At 41.0% G+C, this 17,930-nt stretch overlaps 2 protein-coding genes and 1 long non-coding RNA gene across 3 annotated transcripts in view; all 3 read left to right on the forward strand.

The window, feature by feature from the left end:
- The window catches only part of LOC138972614 (galactoside alpha-(1,2)-fucosyltransferase 2-like), a 162,790-nt gene that overhangs the window by 75,837 nt on the left and 69,023 nt on the right, over positions 1-17,930 (forward strand). The window lies entirely within an intron of this gene.
- On the forward strand, positions 3,858-11,342 carry LOC138972591 (galactoside alpha-(1,2)-fucosyltransferase 2-like). The gene is made up of 2 exons (XM_070345247.1): positions 3,858-4,021; positions 8,702-11,342. The coding sequence occupies exons 1-2, from the start codon at positions 4,000-4,002 to the stop codon at positions 9,727-9,729; spliced, it is 1,050 nt and encodes a 349-aa protein (XP_070201348.1). The 5' UTR covers positions 3,858-3,999; the 3' UTR covers positions 9,730-11,342.
- On the forward strand, positions 13,461-17,681 carry LOC138972592 (uncharacterized). The gene is made up of 4 exons (XR_011457671.1): positions 13,461-13,880; positions 14,223-14,365; positions 15,294-15,396; positions 15,885-17,681. It is a non-coding gene; the product is annotated as an uncharacterized lncRNA (long non-coding RNA).

A 17,930-nucleotide genomic window follows, 5' to 3' on the forward strand; every position in this document is an offset into this window, starting at 1 on the left:
CGTCGTTAAATCATTCAGTCAAGTATTGACTGAATGTAAAAAGACGCAGCGCCCGATCAATGTTTCGCTTGATGAGATTCGTGCTACGGCTAAGACAGGGCAAGCTCAAGGGAGAAGTACGTTAAAGTAAGCAACACCTCGTCAAACATTCTGGTTCATGGGACGGGCTTCTGCCTTTGTTAGCCGATGTGACTGCGCATATATAGGCATACACATTGAAGATCAACATAGAGAGTTGCCCGAGGCAAGGTGCTATTGCCAATAGCATTAATACATGATATGCGAAGCATATTGCACGGTCAATAGCCGCATGATACATCGGGTCTCCAAAAATGAGTGCGAAATTCAGTGTCACACCAACTGAAATCAAAGTCAGCTTTGCATGATATTTTATGATTGATGGTTATGTTTTCTTGGTTCCAGTGGTTGCATGAGTGCAAACTAAACATTTCGGAGAATGCCATTTTGTTCGTGCTATTAAATAAAAGCCCTTTTGAACTAGGTTTTTCCCGAGAAATGTGCTGACACTTTGGAGTTACGATCTTGTTTTGATTTATTGCACTACAGGCAATCCGGGTTAGTTTCTTTCACGATTTATTCTAACATAAATGGCGGTGTATCAGAACTTATAAATACAGATTTAAGTTTTTAGTTTGCCAAAGATGCTGATGTTATTTGCTTTTTACTGGTGAATTTGGTCATAAATACGAATATGGTGGGAATGCTAACAACATTACGGAAAACCCATCGGGAACTTTCTTTTAAAACCACATTTGTGAACAAATACTGATTCTGAAGATTACAGTGGATGAGCAAAACGAAATTATGTAACTATGCAATTGCACTCGGTGAATATGACGAAATAGTGGAATTTGCTTTCGCTTTGACCTTTTTATTTCAGTTGAGATTATTATCGTGCATGATACTACACGTGCTAAACATATTCAATCCGCACACAGACACGCACTCTCTGACACGCGCACACACAAACACACACACACACACACACACACATACACACACACACACATACACACACACAAACACACACGCGCGCGCGCGCGCGCAATCACACGCGCGTACATACACATACAAAACATAAGCGAAACAGAACGGAAGGTTAAATATCATAAGGGGCTTCTCTGTTGGAGTGCACATCATCGTCATCATCCACGCCATTACCACTGCCATCAATCACCGTCTAGATCGCCATCATCATCATCATCGTCGTCATCATTATCACCATCATTATCATCGTCGTCATCATCATCACCATCATACTCATCATCGTCGTCATTATCATCATCACCATCATCATCATCGTCGTCGTCGTCGTCATCATCTGTATAACCACCACCACCATGAACAAGAGGAGATGCACGCTGTTCAATGTATGTCAATTGTCAGTGGCTCCCCAATACAAAAGTCGCCAACTCCAACACAATTGCACTTGGGAAGTTCGTGCCGTCGCCAAAACACACATAGCATGACAACAGCAATATACCCGGTACAAGCACGAGGGTGGTCTAACGTGTCATTCCCTGGAGCGAGTATTGTCACAGGAAGAAAACACGCTGGTGTGGTAAAGCTTAGGGCTCCCCGGAGTGCGCGTCCCTGCGTCCTATACGCACTAGAAGTCGAAATCACGTACTAGAAATGTGTGTAAGGGGTCCCGCGCACTAAACCTACAAAGAGCGGTTCGCATAACGCACTTCCTATCCGTTATCGTGCTTACCCTAGGAACTGTGTTCCGACTATAGTCGTTAACTTAAGTTGGTGCCACCACAAATGCCAATTTCACGCGGGAACAACAACGAAAATGAGGCTGAAGCCGGTGCAGATGTTGCAGTGCCCGGTAAACGTTTTGATCTAAACAGTTCCGGATCACTGGCGCAAGAGCTTGTAGGGCGACTGCAGCGGTATACGAACACAGTGCTCAGTACAGACGGATACGTATTCCCACAAAAATAGACACTTCCTATCACACTATGCTTGGTCACTATGTATTCTATCAAACCGAGTGTCTACCATACGTGTTTTTAGTCACACACAAAAAGAAAACAAAAGGACAGTCACACTACGGTTTTCTCGTGCATAACAAACCGAGTGACGGACTGACATAAATCATTCACTGAAGCAAACGAACACTGCCAGACCCTTGTTGCACTACAGCTTGGGACAAGCAAACGCACACTGACAGACCCTTGTTGCACTACAGCTTGGGACAAGCAAACGCACACTGACAGACCCTTGTTGCACTACAGCTTGGGACAAGCAAACGCACACTGACAGACCCTTGTTGCACTACAGCTTGGGACAAGCAAACGCACACTGACAGACCCTTGTTGCACTACAGCTTGGGACAAGCAAACGAACACTGACAGACCCTTGTTGCACTACAGCTTGGGACAAGCAAACGCACACTGACAGACCCTTGTTGCACTACAGCTTGGGACAAGCAAACGCACACTGACAGACCCTTGTTGCACTACAGCTTGGGACAAGCAAACGCACACTGATAGACCCTTGTTGCACTACAGCTTGGGACAAGCAAACGCACACTGATAGACCCTTGTTGCACTACAGCTTGGGACAAGCACACGCACACTTAAGACACCGGTTTGAAGAAATATTAATCACAAGTGTCTTCCCTCTACCCCCCCCCCCCCCCCCCCCCCCCCGCCGTATATGTTCAAGATCAAGAAAAGGTTATATACAGACTGTAACCAAACATGTGTCTGCTTTGTTACGTTATCTTTCTGCCAAAAATACTATAGAAAGAAAAAAGTTAAATAGGGATAGGCACTTGGTCGGTGACACCATTAATGTAAGGTTTTGATAATGTTTCAATTTCTGATTGATATCACCGACGTTGAGCAAAAGTCGATGAGTGTCTCACTGCAAGGGTGACGACTCATTTCGTGTGATCATAACTATAGGAACGAGACAGAGTTCGTGGTACCGACAAGCGTCAAACGTAGTGCGCGCGCACGCACGTACACATACTTCAAACACACACACACACACACACACATAACACACACACACACACACACACACACACACACACACACACACAAACACACACACACACACACACACACATAGGTCAAGGATGCACTGTGGTGACCTCATTTGTTAATCATGCACGCTGCAATATTGGTGTTTAATGCAAAATTAATGGCGATACACTTTCTTCTTTATGAGGTGTCTGGTGACACCTTGACAGTCGTGTTTGAAGGCGAAAGAACGTGAGAAGGTTTTATATTGATAATGTTTAAACAATGATAATATTTAAAATAAATTAATGTAAACACACACACAAACTCGCGCGCGCGTTCGCTTGCACGAACTGACGCACGCACGGACACTTACACACACACACACACACACTCTCACAACACACACACACAAACACCCACACACACCCACACACACACACCCACACACACACACACACCCACACACACACAGATGGTGATTTATACTAATACTGAGAAGCCTTACATTGCAGCGTGGCAATCGTTTTTGTGTTTATCTGTTTTTTTGTTGTTGTTTTTTGTTTTTGTCTCAGAGGTGATGTTGTAATGTAATACATGTAAGGAAAAAGTTTAAAACATGTTTAAACAAACACCCCCCACAAACGTCTCATCCTAGAGATAGTTGCACATTAACTGAATCACTCGAGGGCTTTTCAATGAATGTCTTCATATAGCTTTACGCAACGTGTTCATCCTATGCTATTGATGCTATGAATTCACTTTGCCACGCGTGCAATCACTTCACAACTGTACAATTTTTATGTCTGGGCTTATATACCAGCTGTGAGAATGACATCAACAGTCGACAAACAACTGCAGTGTTGAAATCATTGTGTGGATCTGGAAGAGACACATCTGGCATAGATTAGAGATCGTGGAAGGGCAGTTTACAAAGCTCGCAAAAACAATTAAAAGGCTGATCTTCAACATTTTCTTTTTGTTTGTTTTTTCGGAAAAAATGGGTCGCCACTGCATTAACAGTGAGTATCATTTGTTTGTAATTATGATTAATTGTGTTGTGTCTGTTTGTTGGCCATTTTGATTATAAGTCTGATTTTGCATGTTTGTCCAGTTATGCTATGTTATTTGCTTCTCGTCAAGACACCAGCGATTAATTCTTTTCTTTGTTTCTGTTATTTGTGCTTTTTCGTTATGTGTTATTATCCTACGTTTCTCGTGTTCTACTGCTCATGCTCTCAACACCTGTATCAGCAGAAATGACATAACACAAGAGATAGGCAAGATAGCAAAAACTAAACAACCTGTTCTGAATAAATAATTAATTTGGCTTTCTCCTCGTATGTCAAAGTTGTTAAGGGAGGTGAGACAACATTTGTATCTCTTTAACTGTTTTTCCCAGAGAAAATCGTCTGGATCAAAACATCTATCAGAATGTCTAAAACAATTCTGCAAAAGTTCAAATCATTCTGATGAATAGTGTTGACATTATCTTGTCATCCGTGAGCCAACATGTTTCGGCTCAACGCTTTGCTTATTTTTCATTTAATAATTTTTGTTAAAGTCAATCTAAGAGCAATGTTTTGGGGGGATCATATACTATCATTCTACGTACATTGAAGCAAATGCACACCACATTTTAACACAAACTTTTTTTATGAATGGTGTGGTCAAATAACTTGGAAGAGATAAACGGTGTATTTGAAGGTAGCTCCTTACAAAAACAAAAACACATTTACGTTTACTTTCGCCAGCGACATTGCTATTTTACTGACTGAAGTATTCACATTTATCTTTAAAAAGACATAAACATATATATGATTGAGATAACTTGACCGTGCAATGAGGAATCTCAGACCGTGTGTATCGTGGACTCAACTTTCTCCCCGCGATCATGTTTCTCTTCGACTAACAAGTTGTGAACCTGTTTTTCCAGAACTTCTGTGAAGCTGCTCGCGTTTATCGAAAAATAACTACCCCTACAAGTTTACAGAGGTAAAGAAGCAGAGGGGGGAATAAAGCGTGCTATGAAGCACAGCGCAACCGCTGCCGCGCCAAACAGGCTCGTCACTTTCACTGCCTTTTGCACGAGCGGCGGACTACGTTCAGTTTCATTCTGTGAGTTCCACATCTTGACTAAATGTAGTAATTTCGCCTTACGCGACTTGCTTTTTCTTTATTTGGTGTTTAACGTCGTTTTCAACCGCGAAGGGGGAAGGGGGAAGATGGGATAGAGCCACTTGTCAATTGTTTCTTGTTCACAAAAGCACTAATCAAAAATTTGCTCCAGGGGCTTGCAACGTAGTACAATTTATTCCCCCCTCTGCTTCTTTACCTCTGTAAACTTGTTGGGGTAGTAATTTTTCGATAATGACCCAGCAAAAAAACAAATAACGACCCAGCAACAGCCTGAATCCTTGATAGTGCAATGGGTTGAGAAGTTGTTCTGTTTCGGTACTACTTTTTGCGACTGAAAAGTTCCGAACGCTCTAATGTACGAAGTATACATCTCTGGAGCAAACAATACAAACATACCGTATCTAAATTAACAACTACAGGCCTGAACACATGAATCTCCATATAAAATTCATGAGTTCGGTTGTTTTCTGAATCTAGATCTGCCGTGCTCAAACCGTTCATCACAAGCAATTTCCCAAGGCAAGTAACTCATACGTTGTCTAGCGACAAGAGTAGTTCCCCTTCTTTTCACTCAGTTTCTTCGACAACAGACTGCAATCCGAACATTATCCTAAGCGATACCAAAACATAATTATACAGAACACACAATATCTGCCTTTGCCGCCACAGCAGAATAACAGCATATCTGTGTACTTGATTTTAGTCCAAAATAGGAAAACTGACAAGAAGTGTTAACAGAATGGAATGATTTGCACGGAACTATACAACCGCGCATTAATCGATCGCCTGCGCAGGTTGACTGGTTGAGTGAATGGGATTCGATCAAACTTTCGCAAAAAAACTCCTCTTTTCTTTGAATAACTGAAGAAAGGAGGAATAAAGAGGTTACACACCTCATCTCAGTGATTATAAAAAAAATAATGGTCTCAGTTCGCGGTCATGAAAAAGCTCGCTGAAGCTCGCATTTTTCATGATCCGCTAACTTCGATCATTATTTTTAATAATCACTGAGACTCGGCATGTAACCTCTACGTATTACCTTACTGGGAGAATGCAAGTTTCCAGTACAAAGGACTTTACATTTCTTACATACTGCTTGACTAAAATCTCTACAACAAGAGGCGAAGCCTTCAAGGCTCACGTATGAAATCGACAAACAGTAACACAAACTCAATCACTCCGTCACACATACACACACACACACACAGTAAGCATAGGTGACACTGTGCAAGAAAGCGAGACACTAGATCTAGATCTGTCTGTCTGCATGTAGCCTACTTACAGACACGACTGCCAACTAGTCTCGGCCCGCTCAAAATAACAATGACCGAGACATTCCTTCGCGTGACGTCTAACCCTCTTACGCCATAATGTGACGTCTTCAAATGACGAAATGTTAGTTTCTACCACAGACATACACACGCACGCACATACGCACGCACAGACAGACAAAGTTACGATCGCATAGGCTACACTTCGTGAGCCAAAAATTGACTATATTCTATACAAGAAACACTTAACAAGGGTAAAAGGAGAAACAGAATCCGTTAGTCGCCTCTAACGACATGCTGGGGAGCATCGGGTAAATTCTTCCCCCTAACCCGCGGGGGGTAGTGTGTGTGTGTGTGTGTGTGTGTGTGTGTGTGTGTGTGTGTGTGTGTGTGTGTGTGTGTGTGTGTGTGTGCGTGTGTGCGTGTGTGTGTCTGCGTGTGTCTGTGTGTGTGTGCAGAGCGATTCAGACTAAACTACTCGACCGATCTTTATGACATTTGACATGAGAGTTCCTGGGAATGATATCCCCGACTTTTTTTTTCGATAAATGTCTTTGATGACGTCATATCCGGCTTTTTTGTAAAAGTTGAGGCGGCACTGTCACACCCTCATTTTTTAATCAAATTGATTGAAATTTTGGCAAAGCAATCTTCGACAAAGGCAGGACTTTGGTATTGCATTTCAGCTTGGTGGCTTAAAACTAATTAATTAATTTGGTCATTAAAAATCGGAAACCTGTCATTATATAAAAATTGTTTTTAAACGATCCAAAAACAATGTCATCTTATTCTGCGTCTTTTTCTGATTCCAAAAACATATACATGTACATATGTTATATTTGGATTACAAACAAGCTCTGAAAATGAAAAATATGAACATTATGATTAAAATGAATTGTCCGAAATCGATTTAGAAACAATTTCATCTTATTCCTTGTCGGTCCCTGATTCCAAAAACATATAGATATGATATGTTTGGATTAAAAACAAACTCAGTACGCTAAAAAGAATATATAAATACAGAAAAGCGTGTTATCCTACTCTGCGCGACCATTACTGCACTATTCTGGCTTGTCGATGTCACTGCCTTTGCGACGAGCGGTGGACTGACGAAACTACGAGTATGCGGTCTTGGTGAAAAAATGCAGTGCGTTCAGTTTCATTCTGTGAGTTCGACAGATTGACTAAATGTTGTTATTTCGCCTTACACGACGTGTTACATTAGTCAAGTTTTGACTAAATGTTTTAACATAGATTGGGGATCGAGACGAGGGCCGTGGTGTATGTGTGTGTGTGTGTGTGTGTGTGTGTGTGTGTGTGTGTGTGTGTGTGTGTGTGTGTGTGTGTGTGTGTGTGTCTGTGTAGAGCGATTCAGAGTAAACTACTGGACCGATCTTTATGAAATTTGACATGAGAGTTCCTGGGTATGATATTCCCAGACGGTTTTTTTCTCCTTTTTTCGATAAATGTCTTTGATGACGTCATATCCGGCTTTTTGTAAAAGTTCAGGCGGCACTGTCACACCCTCTTTTTCAATCAAATTGATTGACATTTTTGTAAAGCAATCTTCGAGAAAGGCCGGACTTCGGTATTGCATTTCAGCTTGGTGGCTTAAAAAATAATTGATGACTTTGGTCATTAAAAATCAGAAAATTGTAATACTTTTTTTTTAAATATCAAACGATCCAAATTTACGTTCATCTTAGTCTACATCATTTCCTGATTCCAAAAACATATAAATATATTATATTTGGATTAAAAACAATCTCTGAAAATTAAAAATATAAAAATTATGATCAAAATTAAATTTCCGAAATCGATTTAAAAACAATTTTATCTTATTTCTTGTCGGTTCGTGATTCTAAAATCATATAGATATGATATGTTTGGATTAAAAACACGCTCACAAAGTTAAAACGAAGAGAGGCACAGAAAAGCGTGCTATGCAGCACAGCGAAACCACTACCGCGCTAAACAGGCTCGTAAGTTTCACTAGTGCACTCCGTTTTGCACAAGCGGCGGACTACGGTCATTGTGAAAAAATGCAGTGCGTTCAGTTTCGATCTGTGAGTTCCACAGCTCTACTAAATGTAGTAATTTCGCCTTACGCGACTTGTTTTGACTTTGACTTCCATGGTGAATATTGTTTCCATCTTGCTTTTAACCCTTCAGAGAACGCGCGCGGGCGCGTGCGTGTGTGTGTGTGTGTGTGTGTGTGTGTGTGTGTGTGTGCCTCAGACAAATTGCACTCCAACTTACCTAATTCACTTGTATCTTCATCGTATGTTGCAGAGCTGTTTTGGGTTGTGACTGTGGCTTGTCTTCTCGTCGGCATATATCTGCTTCAGTCCAAGGTCCCTTCTGTTTTGCAACCATTGTTACTTTCGCAACCGCCGTACCAAACACCACCACCACCACGGCAACCACCAGCACCACCACGACCATCATCATCGTTGGAGGCGTCATCACAGGTGGCACACTCTTCTGACAACACTAAAAGACTTCTCTGTCACTGGTTCACGGCTCGTCTTGGCAACGAACTCTTTCAATTCGCCAGCACTTTAGGCTTGGCCTTGACCCTCAACAGAACACCTGTCTTCTTTGGAAGCCATCATCTACCCAACGTGCTGAAAACCTTTAACCAAATCTCAGCAAATTCGTCCACGTTTGTAAACCGCTGCCAGAAGGCAGCAACTGTTCGTGAAGTATCTTTCTGCAAGTTTGATGACAAGTTCACCCACTTGTATCCGGGCCATGACTTTACAATTGGAACATATCTCGTATCTTACAAATACTTCGAACATCACGAACTAGAGATCCGCAAAGCTTTGACCTTTACTGACAAGATTCGCAACGAGTCTTCACACGTGGTGCATGTACTCAGACAGAAGCACAACACCTCCACTCTGATAGGCGTGCACGTGCGTCGCGGTGACATGACTAGCGAGCGCAACATAAAACTCGGCTACCCCCAGGTGTCACCAGACTACCTCAACAGATCTATGGCGTTCTTCCGCAGCCGCTACCCTGACTGTGTCTTCGTGGTGGGCAGCAACAGCCTGCAGTGGTGCAAGGACAACGTTCCTGGCGGTTACCACGTGCATTACTTGACAGGACATTCCCCGGCCGTGGACATGAGTATCTTGTCTTCCATGGACCACACTATCATCACCTTCTGGAGTTTTTCTTGGTGGGTAGGGTTTTTAAATCCTGGCACCACCGTGTACATGAAGGATTTCATTATCAACGGAACATCAATCGGAGACCAGTTTAATCCGGGTGGCAGAGACTTTATTTACCCAGGATGGATACCTTTATGAATTGTTGCAATAACCTGCAAAATCTCCTGATGGAAAGGGTTTTGCTAATGCATGAACCTCTTGTCTTAACTCATTGTCTCCCAGGTACGGATATATTCGTACCCATTCATATGGCTCTATCTTACCAGGTACGGATATATCCGCTCAGACTGTTAGCTGCAGTCGCTTCCAGCGTGTTGATACACAGTTACTACACAGTTACTACAATTCTGAGTGACCTGCTGCAGCACAGCTGGTCTCGGCTAAAAAAAACACTTGGTCAACATAGGTGGGGTAGAAAGTGTTAATGGAGTATTTCATTGTCAACAGGAGTTTCGCCGAATATATAAATATCTAAACGTAGATATTCACGACTTGCAGGACCCTGTGACCCAGCATAAGTAATAGATCCAAGGAAGGTTGGTTGGGAGACAATACATTTCCGGTTAAAAACACGTGGACAAAACACGTCAAAACTTCACAACAACATGGATTGCTTCGCAGAGACAGCAAGAGATTCACAATCACTTTCAGCCATGGAAAAAGCATTCAGAGGCTATGTCCCTTTGTTTTCAAGCATGACGTATTGATACATTTGACGTGGTTGTGACGACACTTTTCTTAATTCTTGTCAAAAAACACCGGAAGGTTGTTGTCCCCCAGTAAAGGGGAAAGCCGAGATTAATGAGGTCCCAAACCCAACTGCAAGTCGTAAATATTATATATAAAAGAGAACCTATATTTATGCTGCGTCGTCCAAAACAAATAACGGTTTTGGGTGTGACAAAAAAAAAGAACAGGGCCGGAGTGCTATGTAAATTATGAGCAGTTCTTCGAACCCCATTTAAAAACTATGACACTACCTATGTTTCCGCATATTGAGCCAGAATTTTTTGTTTTATCAAATCGACGTTGCAGTTCCGGAGCAAATGATTAAAATTGCTTTGCGAATTTGCGTTCAAACGTGTATTTCCCTTAATATAACAATGCACAGCTCGAAAATATGGCCAAGAACTAATCTATGGTACTTCGAAGAAAGAAGAATAACAACATTCTTGTCCAATACGACTTGCAATTTACCGTGTGCGCTTTAAAATCTCCCTACCTTCAAAGCAGACGAAAAGCAGACATGTATCTTCATTTTCTTCCAAGGGAGAAATCGTTGGTCATAAAGTCTTGCAGGACCCAAACATACTTCTGCACGCTTTCTTTTCTTTTCATATTCAGTTACTTTGCAAAAATGAAATGCCATTGGTTTTCTCAACTTGTCAAGTCAGTCAAAACGAGCGCAGAACACAGAACTGGGAAATGACACTGATTGAAATACGAAAGATCTTCGATGACGAAAGTATAAATGACGTAATGTGGTCACACCTATCTCGAGAACTAAGCGTCGCTGAGACCTAGCGCCCTTCCATTATATGGCGTCACTCTATGCAAAGCCTCCCGAAATGGATATCAAACACGAACATTCAGCAGGGATGCACATCTATAATTTCAGAGAGTTTCTTCTATTGTAAATCTCCGAAATGTACACGCATACATCCAAACGTACATGTCCAACTTAGTGTGTTTGTGACGTCCAAAGACACAGTGAAAGTTCTTGTGAATAAAGACAATCAATCATTTAAAAATACAGTGTGTGTGTGTGTGTGTGTGTGTGTGTGTGTGTGTGTGTGCGTGTGTGATTTCGTTCATCATTAAGAAATTCATCTCTCTCAGTCTCTGCGTGTCTGTCTGTCTGCCTGTCTGTCTGTCTCTCTTGGTGCCTCCTTCTGCCTGTCTTTATCTTCGTCTCTGTATATCTTTCTATGCCTCTCTGTGTCTGTCTCTATATTATGTCTGCCCATCTGTATAATCCCTTGTCCATCTCTCTTTCTCTCTCTCTCTCTCTCTGTCATTCTCTCTCTCTTTATCTACGTGTATAACACACTCTCTCTCTCTCTCTCTCTCTCTCTCTCTCTCTCTCTCTCTCTCTCTCTCTCTCTCTCTCTCTCTCTCTCTCTCTCTCTCTCTCTCTCTCTCTCTCTCTCTCTCTCTCTCTCTCTCTCTCCTGAAGCAGGGAGAAATAAATAGCCCGATTTTGTTCTCACTTTTCATTAACGAATTGGCGGACGAAATTAAGCGAAAAGGACGACACGGTATACAACTTATCCCAGATTTTATTGAGATATTGATTCTCATGTTCGCAGATGACGTTATTTTGATTTCCGACACTGTGTGTGGGTTACAGAACCAGATAAACGTGTTATACCAAACTGCTTGTAATCTTGGCTTGACTGTTAATTTAGAAAAATCTAACATAGTTATCTTCAGAAATGGTGGTCACATTGCAGCTATTGAAAAATGGATGTATGGCAATAACGTAATGGAAACTGTGAACATGTATAAATACTTAGGAATTTACTTTTCTACAAGGTTGACATTTTCTCACACGCTGAACGATTTAGCGCTGCGTGCAAGAAAGGGTGTGATTGGTATTTTTAAGGTACTGTGGACTCAAGGAGAAAGATCACCAAACATTATTCTATAAACTATTAAAATCCCAGATCCAGCCCATGCTCAATTATGCGGCAGAAGTCTGGGGCCTTGATGCAGACCATTCACCTATTGAAAAGGTGCATCTGTTTGCCCTTAAGAGGTTTCTGAACACAAGCATGAAAACACCAAACACACTTGTGTATGGAGAAACTGGCAGACACCCGTTATTTGTCAACACGTTTGTTAAGTCCATACGATTTTGGTTGCGCATCCTGAAAATGCCTAGTCATCGATTGCCACAGAAAGCTTATAAAATGCTGCTTTATTTACACGAACAAAATAAAAGAACATGGGCGTCATCAGTTTGCTACGTGCTATACAAATACGGCTTTGACCAAGTTTGGATTCAACAAGGCGTTGGAAATGAAAATGCGTTCATAACGGAATTCAAGAACAGACTAGTCACATTATACAAGCAAGAGTGGATAGAAACCGTACAAAGTAAAGAACGATTCCTTTTCTATAGGACTTTCAAGTCAGCCTTATCTATGTCTTCATACTTAAATGACCTGAAGCACGTCAAAGCAAGAAACTGCCTGATTAGGTTAAGACTTGGTGTCTCGCCACTCAAAGTGCATCGATTACGACACACTCGGTCGTCAACAGCTGTAGATTACTTGTGTCCATTCTGCGCAAACGAGACCGAAGATGAAATTCATTTTGTTTTGAAATGTCCAAAATATGCTGGTATTCGTGAGTACTACATACCTGCACAATATTACAACCGTCCTTCAAGCTTTAAACTGGCGCTACTTCTAGCGACACCAAACAGATCAATATTACTTAGACTTGCAACCTTCATCATGAACGCGTTTAAAATACGCAGTGAGTGGGGACAGTGAATATGAGATATTGCACGATCTTGTTTTATGTGTATGCTATTTTTGTTGTTTTTGTCGACATAATTAACTAGGTAAAATGAAAGATTTACATGGATCTTGTCATACTGTCACACACACACACACACACACACACACACACACACACACACACACACACACACACACACACACACACACACACACCCATCCATCCAGCCATGAAACAAGCCATTCTATCAATTCACGAAAAATACGTGTTCTTCCCCCCACTTTCCACACCTTTTGTAGGAACACCCTGCCGGACTATGCAACACACACTTATGTCACAGATTTTGTAATTATTTTTCAGGAAGTACCGCTACATAGGATTCTGACAGCTTGTGAGGTGGTGCCATGGTTATCCTTGGCATTCGATGTCAGTAATCCCACACGTTTTGGGCTTATTTTTGTGGGCCACAAACGCGAAATGTGCCTCACAAATTTTTGGGCTTATTTTTGTGGGGCACATTTTGGTTTTGTGGGCCACAAACTGTATTTGTGGAGCATAAAATAAGGGGCACAAATTAAGCTTCATAAAAAATAAGGACAAATATTTGTGGGGCTTAAACAGTGTTTTTGGCCAAAAAAATGTTTTGGGCTCTTTTTTTTCCTCCTTATTTTGGATGTTGAGCGTGGTTTTCAGACCTACTGCGTTTCGGTTTTTAGTTAATGGCGGTCGAAGGCGATCTGTTTGGACAGAATCTCCAATGGCAATGGTGTTTGCTAATGCGAGAGAATTGGGACGGGCGAACCTTTGCATATTAACCAGAGGTAAGTTTCCATGTTTCGTTTCATAACTGAGAGTGGGTTTATGGTAGTATGTGTTGCAACAGGTGTCATTTCGACTCACTCGAGTCACTGTCAGTGTCACTGTGACTGTCAGTCCACAGGCGCAAGGTATCGTTCACTGAACCAACACGTAGTTGCCCTGTACAGGGATTTTCTCATTAATTTGAAGAAGAAGATTATCACTACCACGTTTTTGCAACCTCTTTTCAAGGTGCATGATCATAATATTTTATAAATTCTTTTTGTTTTTAAAGATTGAGTCTAACTTGAAATACTCAAATAGGTAACCTTCTGATCGGCCGTTCCCAATTATTTTACTTGCAGGTTGGCATCAATCAGAAGAGAGCTAGAGCTAGTATGTTCAACTTCAAGGTCTCCTCTCAGCTGAAAAAGCCAACCGATTGCTGCATGATCTTGAGGCTGTCACTGACAGAAGTAAAATATTTGATGCCACTGCCGCAAATCAGGTAAGAGTAAGGCGAAGAGGTTTTATTATGTACAACTGTCAGTGTTATGATGTACAGTGTGTTTTTTCCTTCCCCTCCCTTACATTCTCAAGTTCTGGTCAGAATAACTCATATGGAGGTGTGTGTGTGACTGTGAGCAAGACTGGAAGAGTGTTTTCATTTTATTTTTATAATTCATGTTCAGGGATAATAATAAAATAATGAACACCTAAGAGTCCAAACCACAGAACTGCTCGAACCTCTTAGCTTTATTTCACCAGTAAGATGATCATGCAGTTCCTCCAGTATTAGAATCATTTTTAATACTAGAAGCGCATGACTTTCAGTGTGTACCTTTAAGTTTAATAAAGTACAATGTATTGCTGTAAACAGTCACTCACTCACTCACTGTCAGGATATATCTCATTCTCAGTGAAACTGTGTGTCAAGTTCTATTATTTTTTTCCTTTGTGCTCTACACACATGCATACATGTTATACATACATATATATATATACATGTTATGTAATATGCATGTATATATATATATGCACACATCAACTTGTCTACATTGTATGTCTGTCACTCTATCAGTCTATGTGAACAGATTCAGTTCACTGATTCAGTCAAAACTTCACTAAATCAATGTAAAAGGACTTATAAAATTTTATATTCTAGAAAGATATCAATGCCACTGTCCACAGTATCATAAGAATCAAGCGCTAATGTTGGTTTGGTCGTCTGTTGTCGTTTTTTGTTGTTGTTGTTTTATGGGGGAGGGTGCAGTGTGTAAATTCATCTGGTTCTGTGGACAGTGTGTTTGTTGTTCCTCCACATAGCTAAATATCATACTGCATGTAGCTCCTAGTACTACTTGTCCTGTCAACTAACTGTTTTAAATTTGTTGCTCAGAGGAATGTTACTTCAGCCAATATTATATATATTACAGGTTGGCATCGATCCGGCACAGTGGAAGAAGCAGATTGATTCCTTCATGATCGGGAGGCTGTCAAGACTCAAATGGGAAATATTTCATGCTAATGGCAATTCAGGTAAGAGTTCTGCTACATGATCATATTGTGTTTTATGCTCCCTCTCAGTCTCAAGTTCTGGTTACATTCTGACTGTTGGTGTGTGTTTGTGTGTGAGAACCGAAGTGTGTTTGTGTGTGTGTGTGTGTGTGTGTGTGTGTGTGTGTTTGATTTTCCCTGGCCAGTCAGGAGAGCTGCCAGACATTAATAGTAATAATACCTGCAGATTTTTCTAGCCCTGCAGATTGATGTTACAGACCTTTGCTTTGCTTTTTGAATTTGATAGCAAGCGCTGACAGGGAATGTGTCTTCTATATTTCATATTAAAAAGTAGGCATTGGAACTTGTCTATCAGGGAATTAGAATGTTTACGCTCTTGGCATTTATGTGGGTTTAGTGTGTGTGTGTGTGTCAGTTACAAACACAATTTACTCCTTACTCATACTTAAAACTTGTTCTTGTCATTGTGTTTGAATTTAAGATCAGTTCCTTTGTCATTCATTTGTCAGTAGGGACAGAAGATGACGAAGACCTGGCCAGTGAATGTGGATGAAAAGCAGTGCTATCCAGGTCCAGCTGTGATCGATGGGGAAACTACAGCAACAGCGGCAGTAAATGTCCACTCAGTATTGGTTGTACTGAGCTTTACAACTTGTTGCTATTGTAAATTTGTGTCAATGTTTTAAAGGCCCACTACGCCTCATTTAAAAAGTTGTCCTCACCTTTAACATGGGATAAGACCATCCCTCCACTTGGTCACAGACCAAAAATCAACACTTTGACTGCTTTCTGTAGTGAGGTAGATGTTTTGGTGGTTGCGGTGAATTTATTTTTTCTTTCGAAGAAGCTGTACCTGAATGTATTCTTTAAAAAGATACCACTCTGCATAGAGAGCCTTGAGGCAGTTCATTTTTGGTATGCAACTATTAGTGCCCGTATGGTCTTATTTCATTTAAAAGCCTCGGGGATGTCGTCAGGCGTCCGACATAGACGGATTGAAAGGCTCAGATGTCTGATTCACATAGCCGCATGGCGGTCAGATGTGATCATGTCCTATCGTTTTGAACTGAGCGCTGTCATTGTCCTATAAGAACTCTATTCCTTCGGACAGCGCACTATTCTATATTTTTCTCTCAAGATACACATTTTCAAAAAGCGACCGAGCACTCTCGCGTATTTGTGCACTGAAGTTGTGCAGTGCGGATCTTGTGTTTTCGGGAATTCCAAACCGTTTGTGATATGGGCTGTTTGGGCACACCTGTCTGCAGCACATTAAAGTTAGGAGTACGGGAGACAACTCCAACTGACCATAAGTCTTGCATCTGCTTTTGGTTTCAGTTCAAGACATTTTGACGAAGCGCATTGAATTATGCCACCGAAATAAAACTAAGGCCTGTCCACTTACAAAAATTGCTGGGTCAAAGTACAGTAAATCTTACATTTTGTTAAGGAAATGTGCGGCAGTAAAATTGAATTTGGAGAATACATGGAATAACCTGGTTTTCTGGGAAGTGACATAAAAATAAATAGAACAATTGTGAATACTTCTTCTTCTTCTTCTGTGTTTGTGGGCTGAAACTCCCACGTACACTCATGTTTTTGTACGAGTGGATTTTTACCTGTATGACCGTTTTTACCCCGCCATTTAGGCAGCCATACGCCGCTTTCGGAGGATTGTGAATACTGATCGACATAGAGTGCCGTTGCTATGGAAACAGTCGTTACATTGGATTTCTAGGAAACAGCGACATCATACATCAGAAATTCCTAATATTTGGCACAAAGATGCACATGTATCGTATCAACAATCATATAGAACGATTTTTTTACAACAGACTACAGTTGAATTTTGATATCTTTTGTCATAAGAATGAACGAATTTCTCACTGCATATTCATTACAATACCCCCCGCGGGTTAGGGGGAGTCCCATATTGGTTGGGACGAGAAAGAATTTACCTGATGCTACCCAGCATGTCGTAAGAGGCGACTAACGGTTCTGTTTCTCCTTTTACCCTTGTTAAGTGTTTCTTGTATAGAATATAGTCAATGTTTGTAAAGATTTTAGTCAAGCAGTATGTAAGAAATGTTAAGTTTTTTGTACTGGAAACTTGCATTCTCCCAGTAAGGTCATATATTGTACTACGTTGCAAGCCCCTGGAGCAATTTTTTTGATTGGTGCTTTTGTGAACAAGAAACAATTAACAAGTGGCTCTATCCCATCTCCCCCCTTTCCCCTATCCCATCTCCCCCCTTTCCCCGTCGCGATATAACCTTGAATGGTTGAAAACGACGTTAAACACCAAATAAAGAAAGAAAGATTCATTACAATAATTAATTTAAATTCAACTGTAGTTGTTTAAAAAAACAAACACGTTCTATATGATTGTAGATATAATACATGTGTATCCTTGTGCCAAATATTATGAATTTCTGATGTATGATGTTGCTGTAAAGCCGTTTTCTAGAAATCCCATTTGACGCTGTAAATGCCAGTTTTCATCGCAACAGCCGTCAATATCCATCCACAATGTTTTCATTCATTTTAATAAGTCA

This window comes from Littorina saxatilis, linkage group LG8, assembly GCF_037325665.1.
Source record: "Littorina saxatilis isolate snail1 linkage group LG8, US_GU_Lsax_2.0, whole genome shotgun sequence".
NCBI classification, from domain to species: domain Eukaryota; kingdom Metazoa; phylum Mollusca; class Gastropoda; order Littorinimorpha; family Littorinidae; genus Littorina; species Littorina saxatilis.

Bases quoted from the DNA above. Each gene is read 5' to 3' on its own strand.
- LOC138972591 (XM_070345247.1), top strand. From the start codon at position 4,000: ATGGGTCGCCACTGCATTAACA. The intron at 4,022-8,701 runs GTGAGTATCATT...CGTATGTTGCAG, and splicing joins GGGTCGCCACTGCATTAACA to AGCTGTTTTGGGTTGTGACT.